The sequence below is a fragment of the Sinocyclocheilus grahami genome, unplaced genomic scaffold (assembly GCF_001515645.1).
Source record: "Sinocyclocheilus grahami isolate Dianchi unplaced genomic scaffold, SAMN03320097.WGS_v1.1 scaffold501.1, whole genome shotgun sequence".
NCBI lineage: Eukaryota > Metazoa > Chordata > Actinopteri > Cypriniformes > Cyprinidae > Sinocyclocheilus > Sinocyclocheilus grahami.
This window is the reverse complement of record NW_015505680.1, coordinates 614,216-641,845: the sequence shown is the minus strand read 5'-3', so window position 1 is coordinate 641,845 and position 27,630 is coordinate 614,216. Positions and strand designations below refer to the sequence as shown.

At 36.7% G+C, this 27,630-nt stretch overlaps 3 protein-coding genes across 4 annotated transcripts in view; all 3 read right to left on the bottom strand.

Annotated features, from left to right (window-relative positions):
* Window positions 1-5,371: 5,371 nt before the first annotated feature.
* The window catches only part of cunh12orf43 (chromosome unknown C12orf43 homolog), a 27,544-nt gene continuing 5,285 nt past the window's right edge, over window positions 5,372-27,630 (bottom strand). The window contains exons 3-8 of the mRNA XM_016236889.1: window positions 13,536-13,538; window positions 7,149-7,179; window positions 6,911-7,009; window positions 6,686-6,765; window positions 6,460-6,550; window positions 5,372-6,161 (exon numbers count right to left, since the gene is read on the bottom strand). Of these exons, the coding sequence (XP_016092375.1) occupies window positions 5,834-6,161; window positions 6,460-6,550; window positions 6,686-6,765; window positions 6,911-7,009; window positions 7,149-7,179; window positions 13,536-13,538 (632 nt within the window). The 3' untranslated portion in view covers window positions 5,372-5,833. The remainder of the gene's footprint in view (window positions 6,162-6,459; window positions 6,551-6,685; window positions 6,766-6,910; window positions 7,010-7,148; window positions 7,180-13,535; window positions 13,539-27,630) is intronic.
* unc119b (unc-119 lipid binding chaperone B) lies at window positions 16,651-20,624 on the bottom strand. Its single transcript, XM_016236928.1, has 5 exons — window positions 20,273-20,624; window positions 19,783-19,896; window positions 18,969-19,077; window positions 18,416-18,588; window positions 16,651-17,547 (listed from the first exon to the last, which is right to left on the bottom strand). Exons 1-5 carry the CDS (start codon window positions 20,496-20,498, stop codon window positions 17,435-17,437), a joined length of 735 nt encoding a protein of 244 aa, XP_016092414.1. The 5' UTR covers window positions 20,499-20,624; the 3' UTR covers window positions 16,651-17,434.
* Window positions 21,135-27,630, bottom strand: part of mlec (malectin) — a 9,677-nt gene continuing 3,181 nt past the window's right edge. The window contains exons 3-7 of one of the 2 annotated variants that reach the window (XM_016236926.1): window positions 27,470-27,605; window positions 25,937-26,115; window positions 25,598-25,774; window positions 24,388-24,445; window positions 21,135-24,272 (exon numbers count right to left, since the gene is read on the bottom strand). In XM_016236926.1, the coding sequence (XP_016092412.1) occupies window positions 24,031-24,272; window positions 24,388-24,445; window positions 25,598-25,774; window positions 25,937-26,115; window positions 27,470-27,605 (792 nt within the window). In that variant the 3' untranslated portion in view covers window positions 21,135-24,030. The remainder of the gene's footprint in view (window positions 24,273-24,387; window positions 24,446-25,597; window positions 25,775-25,936; window positions 26,116-27,469; window positions 27,606-27,630) is intronic. The other variant, XM_016236925.1, reaches the window with a different exon arrangement.

Genomic DNA, 27,630 nt, shown 5'->3' with positions numbered 1-27,630 from the left:
CTTGGAGTGACATTAACTGAAGCCTGCCTTCTGCTTGTTTACCTGTTGTCTTGTGTAGAGTTGAGATGGTGTAATTTTCTTCCTAAATTGAGGTTTATTGTAGCCTATAGAGCTTTACCATCAGTTCTCATTGTTGTTACTACCTTCACGCTCAAACATAGTGATGGGAAACCGAGGCTTTCTGAACCCTTTGAGGCTTTCATGAAATTGTGCCAGAAAACGCTTCAAAAACTCGAAGCTTTTAACACCGTGCGCATTAGCGACATCTGGTGGTCAGACTTGGTTTCTCCACCAAATCTAACAAAACATCGCGGAGCAGAGGATGGTTTGAAAAAGTTTTTAATCTGTGCCAGTTCGTGTCGAGAAGGGTGTTCCTATTGCCGTGCACCGAAAATATCATCGGACATGTCCAAGTTTCTTGTGTTTTAAATGTTGTTTTTTTGCCTTACATATATTGTGGATCCCCTTAAGGTTTGATGCTGATTGTTATTGTATTTGATTTTATTCTATGCTGTTACCTCTATGAGTTCTTGTATTCTATGTTTAATATAAAAACAAAGAGAGAAGGGTGTTCCTGAGGCTGCAGTTCTAGGACCCTATTCTTTTGTAACCGCGCCACCAACCGAATTGGATAATATAGCGGAGGCTGCCGTTTCAGGACCGCATTTCTAGGACCCTGCTGGTTTAGTTTGTAGTAATGTTTGTACATGTTGTTAAAGATATAGAATCTCAGGAACTTTTATTTATTTATTTAATGAATCAGATGTTAATTACAAACTGTGTAATACCTGCTTTGAGTTAACAATTTAAAATTTAAATGAATTTACACATAACACAGTCTTTAAACAACTGAATAAGTGGAGTAGGCTACCTTAAGTCTTAGTTTCTTGAAATATACTGTATATTGATTAGCCCCCTTAAGTTTAACTAGCTCATTATCAGGTATAATAAAGATGGAATCAAATGAAATCAGCATTTGCAGTCACTAAATTACGGCCAGATATTTAAAAGTTTGTAGAGAGGCAAGACACAAGACTCAAGAGTGATTCAAGAATGCATATTTATATACTGTGTATATACTCATTTTTGCAATAACACATAATACAACATCATAAAAAGACCCCCTTTTCCATCAGTTGCTGCATGGACAGAAAGGCTGTAGGCTTCAACTCCTGAGAGAGATTTAAAAAAAAAAAAAGGAGGGAGAATTAAATAAGAAACATTTGCTTTAACATGTTTAACTCTGTAATATATATATATATTTCTGATTTAACAAAACCGTTTTCTATTTTAATATACTTGAAAATCTAATTTATTCCTGTGAAGCAAAGCTGCATTTCCAGCATCATTATTCCAGATTTTAGTGTCACATGATCCTTCACAAATCATTCTAATATATGCTGATTTATAATCAATGTTGTTTTAAAATGTTTGTTTAATTAGTTGTTTTGCTTAATATTTAATAAGAACAGTATTTATTCAAAATAAAAATAGTTAAATATGCACAACTATTCAAAAAAAAAAAGTTTGGGGTCAGTAAATTTATATATATATTTTTTCTTCTTTTTTTTCTTTTTCTTTTTAAGAAACTTTTAGAATACTTTTATTCAGCAAGGATGTGTTAAATGGATAAAAAGTGATATTGTTATAAAAGATTTCTATTTTGAATAAATTCTGTTCTTTTTAACTTTTTATTTTATTTATGGAACAAAGGTTCCAAAAAAATATTAAGCAGCACAACAGTTTCAACACTGATAATAAATCAGAATAAGAATGATTTATAAAAGGATCATGTGACACTGAGGACTGGAGTAATGATGCTGAAAATTCAGTGCTGCGTCACAGAAATAAATTTTAAAGTATAATAATTAAGATAGGAAACCAACATTAGAAATTACAATCATATTTAACAATATTACAGTTTTTTTCTGTATTTTTTGATCAAATAAATACAGCATTGATGAGCATAAGAGACTCCATTAAAAAAAACATTACAAATCTAAAATCGACCTGAAATAGTAGACCATCCGGGGAGTTGTGGCATACTCTTTTCAACATACTATCGGTGGTGGACAATAACGAAGTAGTTTTACTTCGTTACTGTACTTAAGTACATTTTTCAAGTAACTGTACTCTACTGGAGTAGTTTTATTTTGAGTAACTTATACTTCACTACATTCCAAAGCATAAGATCGTACTTTTTACTTCACTACATTTCATAAAACTTATCGTTACTCCTTATAATATATCACATGCTCCGACAACACAGAAACGGTGTCTGATTCATGAACGAACTGATTCTTTTCAATGAACCCATTAAATCGGTTCGCAAATCGCACCAAACGATTAATTTACGAATTGGAATGATCCGATTGCAGCTGTTTTCGAGTCGACAACTAACTGATTCAAATGATCCATTTAGTGCGAGTCTGCAGTGAACTGAATTCACAAGTAACAACCTGTGAGCGCGTATCCCAGGTATATTGAGCAGTAGGATTATAAAAAACATATATGCTAATATAAAATTAAATGATAAAAGTGGCCTATATAAAACTGCAAAATAAACATTCATCTATCGGTACTTTTTACTTAAGTACATAAAAAATCACGTACTTTTGCACATTCACTCGAGTAAAATTGAAAAGTACTTTTACTGGAGTAATATTTTATTATACGGATCTGTACTTTTACTCAAGTACTTGATTTGTGTACTTCGTCCACCACTGCATACTATGCTTTGGGACACACTTATTCTAATCTCACATACTATTTAGGATGAATAGTATGAACATTGAGACACATGGACGGTGTTTTGTTCAGTGCGCGCGATACGAATGTAAGTAAGATATCCATTTCAGAATGTTAACAGCTTCAGAGATTTTAATGGGAATTTTTGAGTGCTTGAACTCTGGCTAGACTGAATTCAGTGATAATGCTTTATGATAATGTAAATGTTCTTTCCTCTCTTTCTGTACTATGAAAGTGTTATAATTAGTAGGCCTAACTTACAATGTTTTGATTAAATTCACATTAAATACGAAGTCAGTCGTATTAAAAAATATATTATGGCATGATAAAGTAAAAAGACGGGTTTTTATGCATAGTTAACAGATTGCACTATTAGGCTATTTTGCCCATCGCCCATTATAGCTCAACTAACAATCTATAAAGATGCAAAATGCATTTACTAACACATATTTGAGAATCGAGATATTTCATGATATAGTTAACACGTTTGGGAATACTTCGAATATGGTCTAGTGGTCTAGAACCGCCACTGATCCTTCCCATCTTTATCATACTCCATACTTCATTAATTTCAATGTCTTCACCAGTACTCTTACAAACTTCCCTCCAATATTTTCTTTTAGCTGTCCGAATTAATCTTCTCACTATAGCCTGTGCCCTTTTATAATAAACAAAGTCATTAAAGTTAAGTGACCTTCTTACCCTCTTGAGAGCTTTATTTCTCCTTATAATTGCCTCATTACACTCCTCATTCCACCATGGCACAGTTTTCGTCTTGCTGCCTGCCTTGCCTTCTTCTTACCTATTACTTCTACAGCTGTACTCTGAAGAGCCTCACATATATTATTATTAAAAACATCAACATCTATCATAAAATTACTAATTTCCTTCATTTTGCTTTCACATAACTCATTATACTTATCCCAGTCGGCTGACTTAAACCTCCACCTTGGCATTCTTTCCCCCACATTTTGATCTATATCTACTCCAACTTTACTGCAAATAGGAAAATGATCACTACCTATTGGACTATGCTCTAATAGTCTCCATTCACACTTTCCAGCTAAGCTTTCAGAAACTATTGTCAAGTCTAACACTGAATGTCTTCCCTTATACAAATCGATTCTAGTATAACTGCCATCATTAATGCAAACTAATCCTCCCCAGTCTAGCATGTCTTCAATGATATCTCCATTATAATCTGTTTTTGCGCTTCCCCATAACGAACTGAGCATTAAAATCACACCACACCACTTTTTGATTCCCATCCCCTCCTATACTTTCTAGAGTATCCTTGTTTAACCTATCACATGGATTGTAAAAGTTAATTATTCTAATACTCTGTGAGCCTTCCCGTTTCCACCATAACTTCTAATTCCCCATCATCCTCAACTGCTCTCCTTGTTTAATAAAGGTTGCTACCCCACCACCATTCCCTAGATGTCTATCTCTCCGAATTGTGATATAACCATGTATTATAATTAAGTTGTGGCTTAAGCCAGTGACAAGATGATTGACAGGCCAGTTTACAGTGACAGGTTCTGCAACAGAGCGATCTGTTAAAGACACTTCTATGATGTGATAGTTTGTCCCAACTCTTCTACTACACTCAAAAGTGTGTACACGCTGACACTCCCATTGAAGAGGAGTCTACATCTGCAGTCCACTTCACCAGAGCCAGGTACAGACCCTCTCAGACCTTGTGTTTAATCTAGCCGTATTCAGATGATACTGGGATAAAACTGTTTACCATCTCTGATTCTCTTTTAATTAAATTTCCAGTGTCTAAAAGCAGATTGGATCTCTAACCTCAGATCCAGATGAGTGAAACCCATTCTTCTCACCTGCTCTCCTCTCCACCCGGATATAGACCCTTAAATCCCTACACGATGGTCTCTACTGCACAATAGCCACGGCTACTGATGGAAATACGCCTGAGAGCCGGTGCATATGAAAAAAAAACTTTTTAAAAATGCACTGGAGAGCAAAAATAAATAAAAATTGACAGTCCATGTAAAAATCCAAACTGCCATATAGCTACCTGCTGCCTACACACAAATGAAAAAAAAACAACAACTTTAAATAATGCTCCATAAAAGAATCTTATGTGAACATTAGCATGTATATAATTTGTCTAGTCAGTCTGCTAGAGTCTAGATCAGGGTTCCTCAAATCTTGCCCTGGAGGGCCAATGCGCTGCAGAGTATAGCTCCAACCCTGACCAAACTCACCTACCGGTGATTTTGATTTATATATATAAATTTATATATATATATTATTATTTTTTTTTTTACATTTGACCTTATTTGTATAGTTGTATTTTATATTTAATCTGTATCTATCTGTATTTTTATGCTCTACTGTTAGTGTTATCTGTATGCACCAAGGGTCTGAGAGTAACGCAATTTAAATTCTCTGTGTGTTGGTGCTGTACATGTGGAAGAATTGACAATAGAGCAGACTTGACTTTTATAATGATCCTGAAGACATTGATTAGCATGCTCAGGTGTGTTTGATTAGGGTTAGAGCTAAATTCTGCAGGAAAGTGGATCTCGTGGGCCAGATTTGAGGATCCCTGGTCTAGATTGATTAAAACCAATAAACAGTCTAGAGAAATACTTTCTAGTAAAATGGCAAAATAAAGAGTTTATTGATGTTTGGGGGGATTTATAGCTTGAAAACCCATTTCTTGTCAATTTAGAGCTTTCTCTAAATTTCACAGTCAACTGTTAGAACACAATGAATGTCATAAAAAAAACTATACAAACATCAAGAACAGCATTTAGAGTATTATAGACCTTAGTCAAGTTAATCACCATATTGAATTTTACGCTGATGAAAACAAGTCTGTGCAAAAGGTCCTAGATCACAATTTTCACAACTCTTAAAAACTTTCAAAACTGTTTTATGGAGTTTTTGTCTATTGAATTTGTTTCAGAAAGACGTTTCAGCAGCCGAACACTGTTTTTAAACAACAGTACAATCCATTAAACGCACAGCACTTCCTCACAGTCTCGTTTTTATTCCGGTCCAAATTAAATATGGTGCTACCATGACTGAGGTCTATTACTTCAAATAAAGCCTTTCATTCATCACAGTCCTTTCTGCCCTCCTCTAACTTTATCCGTTTCTTCTTTTTTTTCTTTGTCAAATTTTCCACCACAGTTGTTTGCTCTTCTGTTCCTTCTCTATTAGACTGTTTCTCTGATACTTGGGTAATGTTCTCCTCCCTTCTCTCTGTGGATGCCTTTCTTTTTTTCTTCTTTTTCTTCGTGACGGTGCTTTCCTCTGCTGACTCTTTTGTTGTACTTTTCTCCTCAGTTTTCGCTGCAAGTTGGGCTGCAGAGGCGAGGATGTCTGACACAGACACAGCAGCTTCTCTAAACCTCATTTCCATCTCACTGTCACTGTCACTGTCGAAAGTGAGAAACTTAATGCAGATTGTCAAGAATGCAATACACACACATATATATATATATACACATACAGAATATACAAAAATTTAATTTTTGTCAAAAGAATTTAATTTTATCCATCCATTCATCTATCCACATATTATTTTAGGGTGACTCTCACGAAAACATGCATGCATCAGCAAAAAATAAATGCAAAATGTAATCTTTTCTTTCTGATGCATGCATGTTTTTGTGAGATTCACCCTAAAAGAGTGTGTGTACTGTATATACTATTATAACCAGGAGTCCGACTCACCTAGAGCTGGGAATTGGTCTCCTTTTAGGAGGTGGAGGAAGTGGTTCCTCCATCCAATTTCCAGGAGCGGATGTGGAGAAGAGATGGAAACCTTCAGAAAATTACAAGAAACATGCCTCAGCTGAATATCTGGATTTAATATAGCTGCAGTTGTGGATATTATCTATATTACTGTACATCTGTCAGATGTTCATGTTTTCATGAAAGAAAATGACTATTTGCTTACTTTCTTGATCCTCTTCCTCTCTGTTTTTGGACTGACCAGGTTTTGAGTCACCAGTTTCAAAAAAAACTTCTGAAATACACCTGAAGTTGAGTGCATTTGTAAAAGAGAGTGAGCAAAAGAAACTACTGACTGACAAGCTGAAGTAAAAGGTAATGACAAAGATACTCAAAGATAACAGTTCTTGTAGTAGTTATAACAGCAGAAATAGCAGTCCTTGTGTCTCACCCGTCCAAAAAGGCTCCTAACTTTTTTGCCACATGGGACTGAAATTCTGGTGTTGTCCCGAGCTCATTCCCATCATGTTCATGCTTTGAAACATCGGTTCTGTGTGACAAAGTTAACCAAATTCATCCCAAAAATACAAGAACAACTGTAATCTAGTCTTAAAATATGTGTATGTTCATACTGGCATCTTAAGAATAGATGAACTGTTATGGTCTGACTGTTACAAAGCTCAACTCACCTCTGACTTCGTCTGCTGCTGCTGTCTCCATCTGTGAGGCAAAATCAGCACTGAGTAAGACCTGAGGTGCCCGGATAAATTAACAGCAACTGATTTTATTCTTATTTAATTGATTTGTATTACTGTATTGATTAGTGAGGTAACACCATCCGCTAATTAAGAATTCATTCTTATTTTTTTGTTTTGTTTTTATTATTTTTTACTTTGGTTTAAGTAGTTCTTTTAGAAGGCTACATCAAGTTAAACTTAATTAAAATGAGAAATATTGCTTGGCAACTCTAGCTGAAATAAAATCTTTAAGTTTTTATTTTATTCCAGTTAACATTTTTATTTTATTATAAAAGCCTTGAAACAAACACATCTTTTTTAATAAGCACTAATCACTTTGATAACTTTACAAAAACCTGCAAAATAAGATAAATCTCATTCACTGTTAAAAAAAATAAAAAAATTGAAGTTGTAAATAACAAAAAAAATTATGTTTTACAAGACAAGACTATTTCAGTCTTTCTACTTTAAAAAGTTATTGTTACTTGTTGCTTGCTGTTTCTTTGTGAAAATTGTGTCTACATCAAATTGCTTAGTGTTTTTTTCCATATATAGTTGAGTGTTCAAATACTTCTATTTATTAATTTAAATAAATCAAACAAACACATTTTTTAAACATTTTTATGGAATCTTTTTGCCAGTAATTTTGGAAGTACAATGAAAGCCAAGTATGCAGGCTATATAGTAAACTACACTGTAAAGACTAAATTTGCATGTGTTCCACAGTTTTACACTTCTTTAGAAACGTCAAAGAGCTATAATGGTAAAACCAAAACAAAAGCAAGTAATACACAAAGTTGAGATGCACTGTATGCACATAACTGAACATTTGTGATTCAGTAGGCGACTGGAAGGCACATAATATTGACAATATTTTTTTATAATAGCCTATTATACATCAGGTTATCACATTTCATATCAGTAGTCATCATCCTCATCCTCACTGTTGTATTCGTCAGAACTGTGATCATCATAGCCTTCAGAATACTTGCCATCAGACCCCTCATCACTGCATGCAGAGTTGTCTTCCTCATCATCACGACTATCTTCTTCCCCGTCCTCCTCATCAGACCAATCTTCCTCCTCATCAGACCAATCTTCCTCCTCATCAGACCAATCTTCCTCCTCATCAGATCAATCTTCCTCCTCATCAGACCAATCTTCCTCCTCATCAGACCAATCTTCCTCCTCATCAGACCAATCTTCCTCCTCATCAGACCAATCTTCCTCCTCATCAGACCAATCTTCCTCCTCATCAGACCAATCTTCCTCCTCATCACAACAATCCTCCCCATCAGACCCATCTTCCCCCTCATCAGACCAATCTTCCTCCTCATCAGACCAATCTTCCTCCTCATCAGACCAATCTTCCTCCTCATCAGACCAATCTTCCTCCTCATCAGATCAATCTTCCTCCTCATCAGAGCCATCTTCCTCATCAGACCAATCTTCCTCCTCATCAGAGCCATCTTCCTCCTCATCAGACCCATCTTCCTCCTATTCAGAACTATTTTTGGACCCATCTTCCTCCTCATCGGAACTATCATTGTCCCTCCCTTCTTCATCACTCCTTTCATTAGAACTATTTTTGGACCCATCTTCCTCCTCATCAGAACTATCATTGTCCCTCCCTTCATCATCACTCAGAATCAATCAGTCAGAATCTTTCTCACTGCAGTCCCCATCCTCTTTCTCTTCATAATGTTTCACTTTCTTTGTAATATTTTTCTTTGAGAGTCATTTTTTTAAGCCCTGAAACTTGCTTTAGTGTGGAACACATACATGCAAGGCTTCTAACCTCTTTATTATCTCTTGTTTTAGGTTTTGCAGATCTTTTTGGTTGTGTCTGAAGCTTGGTGGGTTTCAAAACACTTTCAAAGATGCTCCTGACTGCCATCTCCTACAAAGAAGAAAATACAACAAGCAAACTGATCAAATATTCAGCATATACACAAATACACTACTGTTCAAACGTTTGGAATATTGTGAAATATTATTACAATTTAAAATACTTTTTTTCCCTTCAGAGTTTATTCTAATATGCTGATTTGGTGCTCAAGACATTTTTCTTTTTATTATCAATTTTGAAAAATAACATTCTTTCAAACATATTTTTGTGGAAATTGTGATACATTAAAAAATGAATACTTTTATCTGCAAGGATCCATTAAATTGATTAAAGTGACATTTACACTTTAGACACAAGTTAAAGACATTTCCGCGGCTCTGAAGTTGGTTGGTGGATCCATTGACCAGTCTGTCTTCAAAGACATACAGGTGGGTGTAGGAGAAGCTGCTCTTACTCTGTAAGGAAACAATGTCATGTTCTTATTTCTTTTTATTACAGGATTATGGTGTGTTCAAGTTATGTTAGAAAGATCGTACTGATGAGTTGAATGCACATGTATGTTACTGAATTAAACAGTTGAATTAAATTAGTTTTGTAATGAATTCACTTTACACGGTTATTGAGACGAAATGAACCAACACTGAACTGACTGGAGCTTAATAATGACACTATTTTCTTATTAGAGCTGCTTTCCAGCAGAATGTTTTTGAAGTTCGCATTATTGATACTTTCCTGTTTAAAACTGTGAAGTTGATTTGAAACCATCTCTACTGTATAAAGGGGACTTGACTGTACCACAAAGTCGTTACAAGTGAGAAACTACAGATTTTCAGTTTCTGTATTAATGGTAAATTTTTTCAAATAAATTTTTTTTTTCATTTACAATAAAACTAAGCTTCTAAAATATCATAGAATGTATAACCATTTAAACACCCAAAACACACCAATAATTTTGTAGATGAAGAGTTCAAAGATCTTGTTGAATGTAGATAAGGTATATCAGCATCTTGCTCTGACAAAAGTGATTTGAACGCACATGACATTGTAATTACATTTACCCAAATCGTAAATACTGACTTCCCAGGCAGGAGGACTTGAATGCACCAATATGACAGTGAACTTTTTAGTAAAATATGACAAATGCCCTGACCTTAGCACGGATGTGTTGCCTCTTGAATCGTTCATTGGGTTGTAATTTTTCAGGGAGATATAACTGGTGATTGGTGATGTCTCTCTTTTTCTCTTAATCCTGTGATTATTTTTTTTAAAACATAGTTTTGGAGCATGTCAATGTATGTGTAAGGTAAGGTTAGAAACTGGCACTTCTTAGTCTTATAAAAACATATTTTCATTCATTGCTTTAAAATTATTATTTCAGATTATTGTTTATATAAATAAAAATTGCTTTACTGTATATAGTATTTAAGTAAAATTCACCTTGAATGCAAAGGAAATGTCTCTCCACCTTTGAAGTTGGTTGGTGGATCCATTGACCAGTCTGTCCTCATTGACAGATAGCTGGATGTTGGAGAAGCTGCTCTCTTTGACTTACTAAAGAGAGAGACGGTCCGGTCAAACAGAACTGTGCAAATAAACGTTCATATTTGAATAAGTTGTAATATTAATTCAAATGTTTTGCTTTATCAGCAAACATGGCACATATGCTGATAGGCACCAATTTTGCCCCTAGCAAAACTCCCATTTCCCTTGGGTTGTAGTTGGTAAATAAGATACTGTATAACTTGGCACCAGAAATGGTTGTTTAGGCACATGCAAGATTTTATTTATAGTAGATATAAAATGGGTAGTTGTCCTTAAGCATAAAATGGAAAGATAGGTTGTTTACCTTTTGTTTTTGCTTTCACTTGGTCGTTCTGCAAAGTTATTGGCAGTGCTTTCAGACTCTGATCTCCTTCGTTTGGATTGGCTTGAAATCAACATTACAGCATGATTTGTAATCAAATAGCATTTATTTTAACAATAATAAATTAACAAAATATTAACTATACACTTCAAGATACTTCGTTTTAAAAATAATTTTGTGCACATTTTAAAATCACGCGTTTTTTTAAGACTCATGTTCTTTACAGGCAGACACACTTATGAGACCTGTGAGTATAGAAAGACAAGCACGCAAACATGAACGTTGTATGACTGCAAACCAGAAGAGTAACTCGTCTACTATTATTGACGATATGAAGAAATCGAAACTTAGTGCTTTCATATTATAAACCTGTAAAACGAAGCAAAAAAAATGTGGGAACAGAAGTGAGAGAGGAATTGAAACGCTCCTCAAAATGTTTATATGAATCAGTAGGCCTATATACTTACAATAAGAAATTTTCAGTCTTGCATATCTGGGCCCGTATTCACAAAACATTTTATCTTACCACTAAGAGTTCTCCTAAATAACAGTAAAAGTTTTTAGCTAAGAGTTTTCTCTTAAAACCTATTCACAAAGCTGCTGAGACAAACTTTTACGATTTGTCCGTCACTCACGGACTGCGTGATTTCGCCACTTCATGTGGATTATTTTTTTCTGCGACTAAGCGACTAATAAAATGTTGGTAATATGCATATAAACAGCCTTTTAATTAGCAGAGTAGAATAATCATGGCTGATAGCTAGACAAGCAAACATAAAAGAAAACCAAACTGGACGCGAGAACAGCTAGCCTAGCCTATATATAGGCCTATATTAAGGATATAATAAAACATTTGGAGTTGGGATAACCTCCAAACCAAAGCCGATAGCTACCTTTTTAAAAGCTCATTATGGTCAAATGTTTCTAAAATGTTTATATTCCGAGGTAGATTGCTGGCAACAGCCATTTTAGTTTAGTTCAGATTTGGTCTTATGACTTTGGAGTCCTCTTCACTACTCCTAACGTTTCACAGATTTAGGAGCTAGCTTTAGCGCTAAAACACTTTGTCAAATACTCTTAGAACAAAAATTTAGGAGTCCTAAATTTAGGACTGACACACCCATTATTTTTAAGATGTTCTCCTAAATCAGCGAGTTATGAGCTACTTTTAGCCTTAAAGGGGTCATATGAAAACTCTCTCAGGCTGGGCAAACAAATATTCTTGGATTATGTAATCCCTATGAAACATGCATAAAGGCGCATCACTATACTGCGGAGACGAGTTACGTCGACTTCATCTCTTAAACAGAAAACAAAAAAAGCAGTAGTTTATCAATACATTATTAAAATGTTAATGCAGCCTCCTTAACTGTTTTTCCCTGACACATACATAATCATTAGCTTCTGCCAGTGCGCTGTGGCAAGCTTAATGCATGTGCTTGAGCGCTTATTAGGCTATGTAGGCAGTTAAAGGCTCATTATAATGATTTAAATGGTTTATTAATAAATGTGCGATTAGTCGACTAATGCTTCAAATGAACGACTACTAGTCGACCAGAAAAATCTTTAGTCGGGGGCAGCCCTAGTAACTTATTCTGTTGTTCATCACCACTCACCTCCACACCAAGACAAACACTACTGTAAAGGGAGAGAAGGCTTCACTTCTGCGGCTCTCTGTCTGTCAGTGATGTGCAGCTGATCAATGTGTGCTGATACACTGCTGTGCTGGGCGCCTGCGCGGAGGGGAGAAAGGCATCTGAACTCTACAGTCTCAACATTTCCCGACCCCACCTGATATTTAGATTTTTTATTTGTTTGACAGGGAAAGCTGTGCACAAAATGAAACACACACACACACACACGCACATATATACATTTATTAAAAATAAAAAAAACACTCCCCAGAAAAAAGGGCACTTTCTCTCGAGGAAGAAAAGGGGCAGGTGCTCAAGCCCCCTTTGATGTCTATGTGTGCACATGCCTGCTAAGAGTTGTGATTAATCAGCCGATTAATCTGTATCTAAAGCTGTGTCTACACCAACAGAACCCATTACGGGAAGTGGTGCGAGGCGACAAATCTTCTACAGTAACTGATGCCTCCTTCTATCCCGAATCTTTAAAACATGCATTGCATGCGTTGAAAGTGAAACCTAGAAAAACAGTGCGCATAAGAAAGCAATTGCAGGCTTTATCAATACATTATTAAAATGTTAATGCAGCCTCCTTAACTGTTTTTCCCTGACACATACATAATCATTAGCTTCTGCCAGTGCGCTGTGGCAAGCTTAATGCATGTGCTTGAGCGCTTATTAGGCTATGTAGGCAGTTAAAGGCTCATTATAATGATTTAAATGGTTTATTAATAAATGTGCGATTAGTCGACTAATGCTTCAAATGAACGACTACTAGTCGACCAGAAAAATCTTTAGTCGGGGGCAGCCCTAGTAACTTATTCTGTTGTTCATCACCACTCACCTCCACACCAAGACAAACACTACTGTAAAGGGAGAGAAGGCTTCACTTCTGCGGCTCTCTGTCTGTCAGTGATGTGCAGCTGATCAATGTGTGCTGATACACTGCTGTGCTGGGCGCCTGCGCGGAGGGGAGAAAGGCATCTGAACTCTACAGTCTCAACATTTCCCGACCCCACCTGATATTTAGATTTTTTATTTGTTTGACAGGGAAAGCTGTGCACAAAATGAAACACACACACACACACACGCACATATATACATTTATTAAAAATAAAAAAAACACTCCCCAGAAAAAAGGGCACTTTCTCTCGAGGAAGAAAAGGGGCAGGTGCTCAAGCCCCCTTTGATGTCTATGTGTGCACATGCCTGCTAAGAGTTGTGATTAATCGGCCGATTAATCCGTATCTAAAGCTGTGTCTACACCAAGAGAACCCATTACGGGAAGTGGTGCGAGGCGACAAATCTTCTACAGTAACTGATGCCTCCTTCTATCCCGAATCTTTAAAACATGCATTGCATGCGTTGAAAGTGAAACCTAGAAAAACAGTGCGCATAAGAAAGCAATTGCAGGCTTTCGCCAGCTTCAGCAAATGTACTCGATCACAGATTGCACGCGTCCCAGCAGAAACAAACACCCACGTGAAATTGAAATAATAACCTGTGATATAAGATTTTGCCCATATTGCCCATCTAAATCATACATCCCATACTATCAACAGGCGCATCATGTAGGCAACACTTCTTGTACTTCGTTTGGGCACCACAAGGTGTCACTGTTGTCTCAAAGCTTACCCCTCGCCTACTCTGGCTCGATTGCTATTCCTGAGATAAAACACGCCCTCCTCATTACCCTACTGACAAAGAAATGTAGAAATAAATAAATGTGAAAATAAATAAATGTATAAATTAATAAATGTGGAAATACATAAATACAGAAATGTGAAAATAAATAAAAGATAAAATATATGTATATATATATATATATATATATATATATATATTTATATTAGCGTTTTTACATATATTTATAATTATGGCAGGATTGGCATTCCATAGTGATCACCACTTCCGATCAAATTTAGGAGAAGCACGTGGTGCTCAAATATTACCTTAAACAAACGCTAATAAACCAGTCGGATGGTTTGCTGTGAGCTGGTTTGCAGATCTCCATGGCATCCAACCGAAATGCATCCAAAACCAGCAAACAGACCTGCCTTACCATTGTGATCAACTAGAAACGACTTCCCAAATAAATACGTGCATCTTGGCATAATGGATAATACTTTAAAAGTGTATTGTACGTTTGAATACATTCTCCTATTAGGGCTCTACAAAACATGTTATATTAATCCAAATAAAAAATGAAAATATTTGAATATCTGAAATCATTTGCTGGCTGCCACCTTGTGGTACAATATTGGATCGTGCTGTGGAGTTAAGAATAAAACAGATTTCGTTTATAAAATGTATTTTATTTATCTTCCTGAACAAAATCCCCCTGCCACATCTGAACAGAATTCCTATTTTATACAGTATAATACAATGTTCCTACAATTCTGAAAAAGAGAGTAAAGCGGGGCACACACTTGTCTTCAGTTGCAGTTGATCTTGACAACATCTTTAAACCAAGAGCCTAGATCTCAGGGTACACATGGGGAACATCATTCTGATGCAGCGGTAACTGTACACGTACAATATACATATATAGGCAACTGAGCTTCAAGGGCTAAAAAAATTTAATGAGAATTTATTTTAGACGAATATTTAATGTAAACAATCTTAAAGCCATAAGTATCACTCATGCTTGTTATTAATGAAAGTGTTTCCTTAAGGTTTAATGTACCTACTATTCACTTTAATGGTCCCTGTTATCTCTACCTAATGTACAAACAAGTCATTTTTGCAGAATGATGTGTTAGAGAATGTCATATTATGAAATCTTTCATTATAAGAGTCCTGATACAGGCTTCATTAGATGGAAAACAATCTGACATAACAAATGGCTAAATAAAAAGAGCAATATATTCCAGTTGACATATCACTCAACAAATGTAAAGCATGAGCAGCATTCCTAAAGTAACTGCTATGACTAAATCCACACATTAGTGTGCATGATATACAAGAAACCACCAAAGATGAGCGGATCACATCCTTGTTGAAAACAGAATATTTTAAAGAATATAAAGACACTTTATTAGGTCTCTCAGTAAGGGATTAAACATAAATTGAGACTGAAACAGGGGGAAAATTAATAGGAATAAAACCAAATATTTTATCTTGTGTGCAGTTTGTAGTAAAGCTAATAAATGGATCGAAACCTGTGTGGTAAACTACTCAGTTTAAATTACAGCATGTCAACACACAGATGGTACACAGACCTATGTAAACCGCACAGGTTAGGCATTAGACAGACATGCAACCACAAATACTTCACAAACATTGGTCCTTCAGCCTCACATTACAGCTTTTCTTTCTTAAGGACACTTAAGAATATACGCAAGTCACCGTCCAGCTGAGGACTGACTTGTTTGTGAATGGATTGAGAGCTGAGGACTGACTTTGAATGAGTAACAATGGGTGTTTTGCAACTGTAACATGATTTGCTTTGATCATAAGCTAATCAAATCAAGTTAATATTAAAAAAAAATTAATTTTTCAATTTTTCTCAACTAATCGCCTCGCCTAATTCCCAACCGCTATTAAGCATCAGCATTCAGTTTACCTGAATTAGATCAAAGGTAAACATCAAAGCTATGATAGAGGCTAACCAGCTTGAAAGGTGCACAAAGACACCATGTTGGGAATCCCAAACTTCTCTGTGTGTGACACCAGTGAAAACAGGGTTTCTGTATGCACAGCTGAGTCCGACATCGAAAGCCCTCATACATGACAAAGACAGATGCCCTGTGAACCCCCACAGTGCATGCAGCCATATCCATTCCAGATCCCTACAGGACTGACACTACACACCTGCAAAAACTCCACTTTTTGTCAGATAAAGACTTGACATAAAACAGGGAGACAAAAATAAAAGACCTCGAGAATCACACTCCTAAATGCAATTACTTATTAATAAGCGGCCACATTCTTGGTCTCTACATGAGGTCAGTTTAGGGTTCAAAATTTTGGGGTCAGTAAGTTTTTTAATAAGAAATTCTGCTTAACATCATAGGAATAACTTACATTTTAAAATATATTAAAATAGAAAATATTTCACAAAATTACTGTTTTTACTGTATTTTTGATCAAATAAATGCAGCTTGGTGAATATTTTTCCAAAAACATTAAAAATATTACTGAATCCAAACTTTTGAACGGGAGCGTAGTTAAACAAAAACCTGCAACTGTTTAAGGTTATGGTCACACACACACACACACACCACACAAAAAAACAGATCACATCCTCTTTAACTTGACATACTAATCCTGATCACATGTCCGAGAGTGTTGCAATAGTGTTGGCTCTGATAAACAGAACGATCTCAATAATATACCGCGATATCCATTCTATCACTTTAATGATCATCATTAACTGCAAATCTAATCTGTGCAAAACTCCTCTTTTTGTTTAATAACCAAAGATATATGTGGCAGGATTGCTTCATTTTAGGACATTTCGAAAGACCCCATTCAGATAATCAAGATTGAGTTTGTTAACAAAACTTCAGAGCTTTAAAAATCTCACAAAACTGGAGAAAAGGTGGTGGGTGCAGGAAGACAACAAGAGTTACAAAACCAAAACTCCTCTATTGTAGTAGCCCTAAAGCAGGACGACAGGACAATTCTTCAGTTCCGGCTAGTCGAGTGTGGCGGTGGAGAAAGGCTCCGCTTTTTTTGGCCAAACCCACAAGTAGTGCGTGCAGTCTGTGGAATGCAGGAACTTCACTGAGGGAAGGTCATTTCCAGTTGGGTGGGTCGATGGTGCCAGATCGTAATGCTGGTGACAACACCATGTGTAGCTGGTAGTGAGGGGCGGTCCTGTATTTGCATTCCACGCAAAACCACACGGTCACTCCAACAAACAATCGTCAGGTTTCCTGTTGAAGAGGCACTACTGGCCCCCGTTGTAAGCGTAGTCTGCCTTGTTGTGCATGATGAGTTTGTTGTCCACAAAGTAGAAACTGTCTGATCTGGTCTCATACGGGTGCTCAATCATCAATCGAACTGCAGGAGACAAAGAAACGCCACAGCACAGCGTGTTACATGGCACTTTAACAAATGAACACAGACATGTAATGCACTCTTCTCTATCTGAGCACTGGTAAGAGAAGGAGGTCTGAAATTTGATACAAGCCTGACAGGACGAGTGAAATGTCAGACAGAGTAAGGTCAATATGGTACTAGTAAAGCAATCGGTTACTCTTCTGTGCCAAATTTCCTCTCTCACCCTTCCTCTTTTGAGTGGGAAAAAAGTTCAGTATTAATTCAACGTGGTAGTTTGTTTTCTCAGATTATAGAATAATTATAAAATTATATAAATTATAATATTACAGATAATATATTACAATTCTAAATGATGTTGTATTATAAATTGTAATTATAATTATACTGTCAACCCCTCCCGATGTACATTGCAAAAAATTATTTTCATACAGTTTGTTTGTCTTTTTTTCTACAATACAAATACATAAAAAAATTCTATATACATTTACTCGAATAGCAAAATTATTTAAAATCTTAAATCAAATTTAGTTGTAAAGTTATAAAATATTTGTCAATGGGGTAAAACAAACTTTTCCCTTTGAATGACTGCTTTATTAAATATCTAAAAGATATTGTATATTCATTAAAGGAGTATACAGTTGAGTTTATAATTAAAACAAGAAAAAATATCTGTCAGTGGGGAAGCAAAAATAAAGCGGTTTAAAAAAATTAAATGAAGAAAATATTTTTTATTTGCGCAGTGTATAATAACCTGTTAAATTTAACAATTAAAAAAAAAAAAAAAACATGTTTGGTTTAATAGCATAAAGAGCTGTTATATTCATTAAAGGACTATATAGTTAGATCAAATAGTAACCAGAACACTCACTGAGGTCATCTGGGAGCTGAGGAAACTCGTAAATATGTTCACACGTGTTCCGGCTGTTCGGGATACAGAAGCCAAAGTCAAAGTCGAAACTCTTCAGGAGGCGATCTTGAAAATAATGCCTCTCAATCATTCTGAAATTGGTAACAGGTCGATCGCCAACTGTGAACTCCACCCTGAGAGAGTAAGAAAGGAGAAAAGAGACATTACTCTACATAGCAATACACATGATCAAATCATGCAATAAAATCCCATTCAGATCAGTTGGTCTGTAACTAAACAAGAGCTTTATGACTTTCAAAAAAGACAACATGACAATCAACTACATAGACTGAAGTCTGTTCATGTTTACAGCAAAACTGAAGGAACTACTGAGGCCAAATCATGATTTATTCACGACTTCTGTGGGATTTGGCTAATAACATTGCTCAAGAGTTGCAGCAGATGACACAAGCTCCTTTGCTTCAAAACATAAGAGCTGGTCAACACAGTTTCAGACCCTCCAAGGTTTGTTTACACAGCAGAATGCACATGGCCATGCTTATTAGAGACTTACGTGGCTCCGACTGTGCATAACTTAAGGAACGCAGGTGTGAACTGGTAACGGACGAAGCGCCCGGCACTGGTGTCAACCTCTCCGTTTTCCTCATCCTCCTCATCAAGATCTGAACGCAACAGTTTGAGATCGAATGTAAGAGTCGGGGCTATTAACTTTAACTAAAACCACACACACAAAAAAAACATTTCATTGCTTAAAATAAAATAAACTTTAACTGAAATAAAATAAAACACTTTTTTTTTTAAAATTACATTTCAGCTAGTTGCCAAGACAAGTTTTCATATTCAGTTTTCAGTTTAAGCTGAAGTACTACAATAACTAAAACGGATTAAACTAAAACATTACAACTATATATAAATATTTAAAAGAGATCAGAGGATCAGAGATTTGAATGTGGCTCAACAGAGGCTCAGAAAGCCAAATCTTCCATGCACAGCAAAACCACAACTACATACTCACTATAGAAATTTCCATGAATACGACATAAAATTCCCTCATTTATTCACAGTTCCATGACAGTAGGAACCTCTAAACAGATTTGATGCACTTAAAGTTGCGACGTATGCTGAACTAATCCAATCATTTCATTACATCTCCATAGAAGATCGACATTCTGACTAATAATTACAACTTAAAATGGAAAAAAAATTAAACATACATGGATAAATGGTTCACAATAAGACCTGTAACGTATGGGTGTCTTTCAGTTTACACTTCACATGTTAAAAGTAAATAAAGTCAGTCATGATAAAAGAACCATTGTGTGACTTCATTTATTAGTTTAACTTGAAGACAAAGAAAGGAGACATACCACAGTGTGGTGGTTTGGCAATCTCAAAAAGGACCGTTCCCGTCCCCAGGTCTCTGATCTTAAACCGTGTAAAGTCAATGTTGTAGATGTTGTCCTCTGGTTTACACAGATAGTCTGTGAAGGGAAAATACACCATGTACTTCAATTAAAGGAACATAGGGAGGAACATAGTATACACTAGTAATACCTCAATAAGAGACTGGATTAGAGTAAACGCATGCAACCGATGCACTGAGAAAGCTATGTAGCAATACTCTTATACTGCTAAACATGCTTAATTTGCTATGTTTAAAATAGTCATGAAGACAAAGTGCCCTCTGGAAACTCGTTAAAATGTGTTGCATGGACTGGGCCTGTTACTATATAAAGTAAACAAACACATTAAGTCAGTGGATGCTGTAGCTCATCATAATACATGTACGTTACATTGCGAGCATCTGAAGAGATGTGAGATGAAGCAGGTATCAGAGTGGCGTCTCAGAGCTCTTACCGCGAGTGACTGCGCGGAGTCCCAGAACTTCATCCGGAGTGAGGTCTCTCCCCAGCGCCCGCAGCTCCTCCTCCGTTACAGGCCGCCGGTCCACTTGATTTCGTCGCGATTTCAGCCTTTTCAGAACACCGCCTCCGGTTTTGCGGTCTCGGGGAGCCGCCGCCGTTGAATCCGAGCCGTTAACCGCGGCGGCTGCCGTTTCGTTGCGGGAGCTCTGACTGTTCATCTCTCCGAAATCTCACTTGGTAACTTGGTGTAGCGGCGGAGCGCGAACTGCGTTTCTGTTGAGCTCGACGCTCGCTGGATGCAAGATGGCGTAGCGCGTCACTATGGAGAACCTACGCCGACAGGACGGCGATCTGATTGGTTGAACGCGTTCGAAAGTTGCTATGGTTACCATAATTTCGGTTTACAAAGGCCTTCCCATTAGCTTACGTCAGTTTATTTTCTTAATTAGTTAAACAGATTTTATGTTTACTTATTCTTTTGAACCAGTGCAGTTATTTATTTACGATGTTTTAATGTTATTTTATTTATTTTGCATCTTTAAACTTCTCCCAATTTAATTTCGTGTTATAATATTTGAGTGCCTTCTTATTTTTAATATTTAAATAATTATCAATAATTACACCAATTGTTTTTTTATTTTGTCTTTTCTATATTGCTGATAAATTGAAATATCTACACACACAACTATATATATATTTCCTTATTAATTTACTTTGTTTTCACACATTCATATATAATTATTTTATTTAATAATAATTATAAATAAATAATATTAACCTAAACTATGATTGTTAACAGAATCTTATAAATGAAACAATGAAAAAGAGCTCATTAAAAATACCCTCAAAGCCAGTTAGATAAAATAGCACATTTATTAAAAAGAAACCACATCGATTTGCAGTTCCCACTTCAGAAGCCTTCTCTCAAGACCGTGTGGGTGTTAACCGTTCCAATACTATTTCACCAGTTCCCAAGTTCTCTACAGTTCTGAGGGACGAGGGGACAGGTAGCTGAACACGACTAACATTAACAGAGAAACTACATCCCTTGTAAACGCAGCAGTTTATGTGACATGGAGCAATACACATGAGCTCTTTATGAAGGAGGACACAATGAAAGGCCTCCATGTGGTCTTTGGCTATTGTCCAAAAGTTGTGCATTTGTGCAAGACAAACTAAACACAACTGGTTTTTCAGATGACAAAACAGTGAAAAACTCAACAATCATGCAATAAATCAACATATACGGTGAAAAAAAAAAAGATTAGAGAGCACAAAACGGTAAAGCACATGAGGATGTATTCAAATTTAAGGCAACAAGGAATCAAAATTACACAATGCATAACAAAAAGAGAAAGATAAATCACACAAACAAACAAAATGCTTTTAAAACAACACCAGGCAGTGCAATAATTCACACTAGTAAGACTCATCATAAAAAAAAATCATTCAAAAGATCCTGAGGAAATAAAACACAACTACTTCTGGAAAATAAAGTCTTTCAATATTTTTTAAGATTCAACCCATTTCCTTTTGCTTAAATTACACAACATAAAAACCCAACTGTAAATTAACTAAACTCAATACGATCCGAGCTCTTTCTGACAAACGGTCAGTGTGTCAATGTGGCTGCAAATCAAATCACTGTCATTTCTAGACCACATCCACAACCAAAGCTATTTTCAAGGGCACTCCTCCTCTAGGCAAGATATTTAAAAACCCAGCCACCCCAATAGCCATAGCAATTACACAAACAAAAAAGAACAATATTCTAAAGAGAAAAATAACCGTATGGCACAACAAACCAAGTACCTTATATACACATGCACAGTGTAAAAGAAAACGACTTTGGCGACAATAAGCAATCCACTTTCTGCAACTCTGATAAATGAAAAAGGTGCCTCAATGTTTTTATGATTGTTTTCGATTTTTAAAAAAAATCCCAAAGAATAACAACAAACCAAGGCAAAACCTGCCCTCTCATCTGACTCCTTTGAGAAGGTAAAGGCCAAGATAATTTTCTAAGTTCACACAAGAGACGGGGACAAACTGACATGCAGCACTCACACGTCAGACAGCACAGTGGCATGAATACTCAATTGTGGTCTGATGTTTCAGCAGTGTGAGAGGTGGTCTCTTGATAGCACACTAAATCACATTTTAAGGCAGGCGTTCTTGAACGAAACAAAGTAGCAATTCAAAGAGCAAATAAAGGGCAAAAGAGAGGAAAATACCAAGACAACAAATAGTATCACGGTTACAGAACATGCTGAGAAAAAGATGGATAAGGTGGAATGCAAATGTTCACTCAACTCATGCAATAACAAAAGTCCAAGCTAAACGACAGCACTGAAATTTGCCACCTTGAGTACAAAATTAATGCTTCTGCATCCATACTACACAATATGTGGCAGGTATGTATCTGTCAAATGGTTTTTCAACCAGACTACACCTTTCATTCTTCCACCACATGCATGCTGGTGGTATTGTGTGTAACACAAATCCAAGAATCTTCGGTGGTATTGTTAAAACGGCCTGTATGGTTAAATCAAAAGGAAACATGGCAAAATGTCATGATAAAGAGCATCCTGACTGAGCAACTATCCTTCTCTACACCAATAGGTGCTTGAACCCTTACAATGTTAATTAAGATGCCATTACTTAGATTAACCAATAGAATGCTATCCCAGACACATCGTGTACCAGTGAGAGTGGAGAAATTAAGGGTATTTGACACTTCAGTCCAATACAATCTTGTTTCTGGGACTCAAAGGCCAGTGTATTAAAGACCCTCTTTGTTAACTCATGTTCCCACCTAAACAGAAACAACTATGCGCTCTTTCAAAAGATAAAAAAAAAAAAAAATAGAACACATGCAGACCAAAAAGTCCCAGTAAATGGGGAAAAAAATAATTTATATTTCCCTTGTACAGTTAGAGATTCAAAGACGTGTTGCTGTGGTCTGTAAATACACGATTAAAGAATGAGAAAGCAGGTCACCAGACACATTTGAATATTTATGCTTTTAAACCAAAGAAAGAAATGAAAGAAGCTGCAGGAAATGAATGATAGTAGCTCGTATGAGTGTGAGGGAAATAAAACGCGAGGTTAATCGAAACCAAGGTCTCAAATCACTTAATACAACAAAAACACTTTATGATTTGCCACTGAGATTTAGATGCTTTAACCAAATGATCAAACTGGTTCTGAAAATTCATGTACCATTTCTGCCTCCCACTAGAGGCCAAAAAACAGCAGATCAACGCCAACGCTGATCAGAAAAATTCTCCATGCCAATAACTTCCCATGAGTTGGGACACGTGATCTAGGTGTGTCTCCAGCTCTTCCTCAGTATCTCCTGCTAGACCAGACAAACCAGGTTTGTGAAGTAGTTAGTCCTGCTGCAGATGTGTGTGTAAGTGCATTCAATCAGTTCCTCTCGGATCTCCTCAAACTAAAATTGGTATTAAATGTGTACGAACACAAGCACAAACACACACATAAAATGAACTCGCGCTCAAAATCCTTGAATTTTCCGGGTCACCCCTTTCAAAAACAAGCAATATCTGAAACCTCCTCGTTTCTGCATGTCTCTCGCCCAACTTTTGCTCTCTCTATCTGTTGTAACGTCAGTCTATATTTCTGCCTGTCCCCATGGCTGTGCGTCCCTCATTGCACCCCTCCCCCCACCCCTCCACAGCCTGATGTCCGTCGCTTCTCCTCTCTCTCCCTCTCGCTCACTTGTTCCCCTCACAGGCGGCAGAGGCAGAAGAGGGTTGGGATGAAGACCCCGAATGCCACAAGTATAGGGAACATCAGGCTGCTGTTGTCAGTGGCGTACGGGTTAGGGGTGCGTGGCCCAGACCGAACCAGATTCTTGGGAGCGGTGGAGGTGCTCTTCTTTTCGCTTTCTCCCCCCTCTCCGTCATCCTCTTCCTCCTCCTCTTCCTCTCTCTTTTCCAGTCCAGGATGTGGCTGCAGCTTGGGCACATCTGAGAAACAAACCAAAGGCTTTTACTAGGAACAAGTGCAAAAATTTTTTATAAGAACAGGAGGATTGGACTTGATCAAGGACGCAACCCAACCAATCCCAGGGGTCCCTCTTACCCTCTAGCTTGCCCTTCATCACATATAGTGCACATATCTTGGGGTTGTCATAGTAACCCTGTGGACACAAGAGATAGATAGATTAGGTTTCACTGCTTACAGTGGATGAACGCATGCAAACACATGGAGAAAATATGCAAATCGATTCTAGTGTATTCTGTGCGGCGGCTGGCCTGCAGGGTTTCTAACAGTGAATAAAAGGTTGAGGCATGCACAAGGTCAGTCCTGTGGCTCTCAGTGCCATTGGTTTTGGCTTCGAACCTCAAAAAAACCTCATAAAACCTTTTGTTTTATGCAACACTGCAGAGTTAGTGGTGAAACTATGCAGCCCAAGAACTTGCTAAACAATTCTGCCACAATTAGTCAAAGCAATGCATATCGCCAGGTGCAAAAGCGTCAAAGTGATTCATTTTAAGAATGAGATGTTTTATCCGGTGACTGACAGACAAGCTAATGCGCGTTGCATCCTCATATCCATTAATGTCATCCTCCCTCTGGATTGCCGTCATGCTCAACGTGCACGGTTCCTCTGAGACTAATCGCTGACAGAAACCCCACAAGCCAAACACGTTTGCTGTTTACATAAGAAAAAGGAGCAGCTTTGAAATAATTAATTAAATTGCACTACTGGAACAAAAAAAAAAAAAAAAAAAAACACTCCAAGGGACCACAATTAGTTTTGACAGAATTCATTTTCTTGGAAATACTAAGCTTCAGTGCCTGTAACTATATAACTACATCACAATTTTAAATGAATGTTCCTTTAGCAAAAAGGAAAATAAACAACAAGTCTTATTAAATTGATTAGTGTCTGGTTTATTGAATAAAAGATGACTGCATAGCTATTGCTCAAAGAGGTATGTCCGCCTTTAGGGATTTTACTGTGCTGAAGCGGAAAGACGCATTCTGATTTCAACATCGATAACAATCAGAAATGTTTCTTGAGCAAATCAGCATATTAAAATGATTTCTAAAGGATCATGTGACACTGAAGACTGAAGTAATGGCTGCTTAATATATAACATTTTAAAATACATTCAATTAGAAAACATTTAAAATTGTAAATTGTAATATCTCACAATATTACTGTTCTTGCTGTATTTTTGATCAAATAAATGCAGCCTTGGTAAGCATTAAAAGACTTCAAACTTTTGAACGGCAGTGTAAAATGTTTAGGCATAAGGCAATAGGAAAACAGGGTAACACTTACCTTAACAAACTCTGCTGTGAGTTTCCCATTAAAAGTGGAAACTTCACCATGCACACTTAGTTTTCCTCTTTTTATTGAGAATGGCACTATTTCATCATGAGCCGTGCTGTGACCCACACGGTCAAAGATATCCAGATCCTTCACCACAACGTGGCCATTTAAGCGTACATCAAAAACCTGAGAAAAGAAAAGAAAGAAGTAGAGAGAAAGAGATGATGTCATGAGGGAAAACTATGAAATAGAGACCATGGAGTATCATGAATGATTAAACATTTCCATGTTCAAATATCGACTACTAAGAGTGACTGTGTACACTGCTGCTGTGAGCAAAATTCACACCTTTTGTTGAGACTGAGCAAAGTAAACCTCAGCATATTTCATGACCAGTATGTAGTCTCCTTCTTCTCTTATAGGTATTTCATAACCAAATGTATCCTCGTTGTATCGCTCTGTCTGGTAAAGAACCTGATCCTCCGGGCTGGAGCGCAGGATAGGAAGACGGATACCGTAGTCTGATGCTGGAGGGGGACAAAAAAGTGCCAAAAGGTGAGTTTAAGTGTATATAGTGCATGGCATTTGTGTTTCATAACATGCTGAGGAAATGTCAAACCAGAGCAAGGTTTTTGCCTCATTTTCATTCCAATATCTATTTATAGCCAACATAGAGCTGAGTGGAAAATTAAGTTCCACATTTATAATACTGGTCGTTTTCTTGATACTGATGCAATAATGTGAAATCTGACAAAACACATGGTGCTTGATGTCTTTACAGAGCTTTAGAAAGCACTATACAGGCCCTGACATGTGCATGCTGCATTTCTCATCTGACTCAGGAAGTGACAGTCATCACATTTCAAGTGACACAGACTTCCTGATATTATCGACAGCTCTAATAACAAACGACTAATGAGCCAGATGAGCTGACAACCAGTCCTTTTCTTCAACATATAGTATGATTAACATTCTTAATACACTATCAAATCTATACAGTAATAAAACAAATACAGTGCAACCAAAATACCTTTAATATTTCTTAATTCTTACAAGGATAGTTGACTCAAATAACACATTACAAAAATAATATACTTTAAAACAATATACTTAAGTGTGAACTAACTGACACTTAATTGCATGTTATTTACAATCTATTATAGTTTAAATTTATATTAAATGCAATTAGTGCAATTTTTTGGTCTGAAATATGATTAAAGTGAACAGGTGAATGTACTGACAAGCATTTATGGTAACTAAAATATACTTTAATGTTATTTCTATTGAAACTTGTATGTATCAGTGTCATCAGTTGTGTGTATGTGTGTGTAAAACATGTGTAATTAAACATTTGAATAATGCAGTTGCAAATTAGTACAAATAAAATATTTTAATTTTAAATGTAATATCAAATAACATGGTAAAAATGTACTTTAAAGTGTTTTTAAGTAATCTTGTGGAGTACGCTTAAGTGGCCTTTTATTTGATTAATATTATATTATCTGCAAGTACAGTTTTTTTTAAATATACTTCTAAGATATGAAGTACACTACAAGTGCACATTTATTACAATTAGGCACTCTTCTTTTTCACAAGACAATTGTGACCATTTTCATTTTTGGTTGAATTATCACTTTTAAAATGCAGAAATACTACTTTGAACTGTACCGGCCATTTAGAAAAATTGCAAACCAACACAACAAGGCTTAAAAAAACACATCACAATACTGTTGCTTAATGTTCTTCCATCTTTACACACGACATGGACACTTGTTCATTCATTCTCCACCACCACTAACAACTGCCACCTCTTCTGGTGCAGACAACTAGAAGGAAAAATAACACCCTCTCCTGCAATCTGTCCCGCCCTCAGGTACTCACCTTTCCCCAGTTTTCCTTCCAGCGGATCTTTCCTATAGTAGATGCCGTGCGCGTCTGTGTGTGCGTCCCCGCCGGCGTTGACAGCCCAGATGACCCGCTCGGCCAGACTCGGGGCCCCGGTCTCAGCCCGACACACCTCCACCAACAGCCACAAAGCTGCG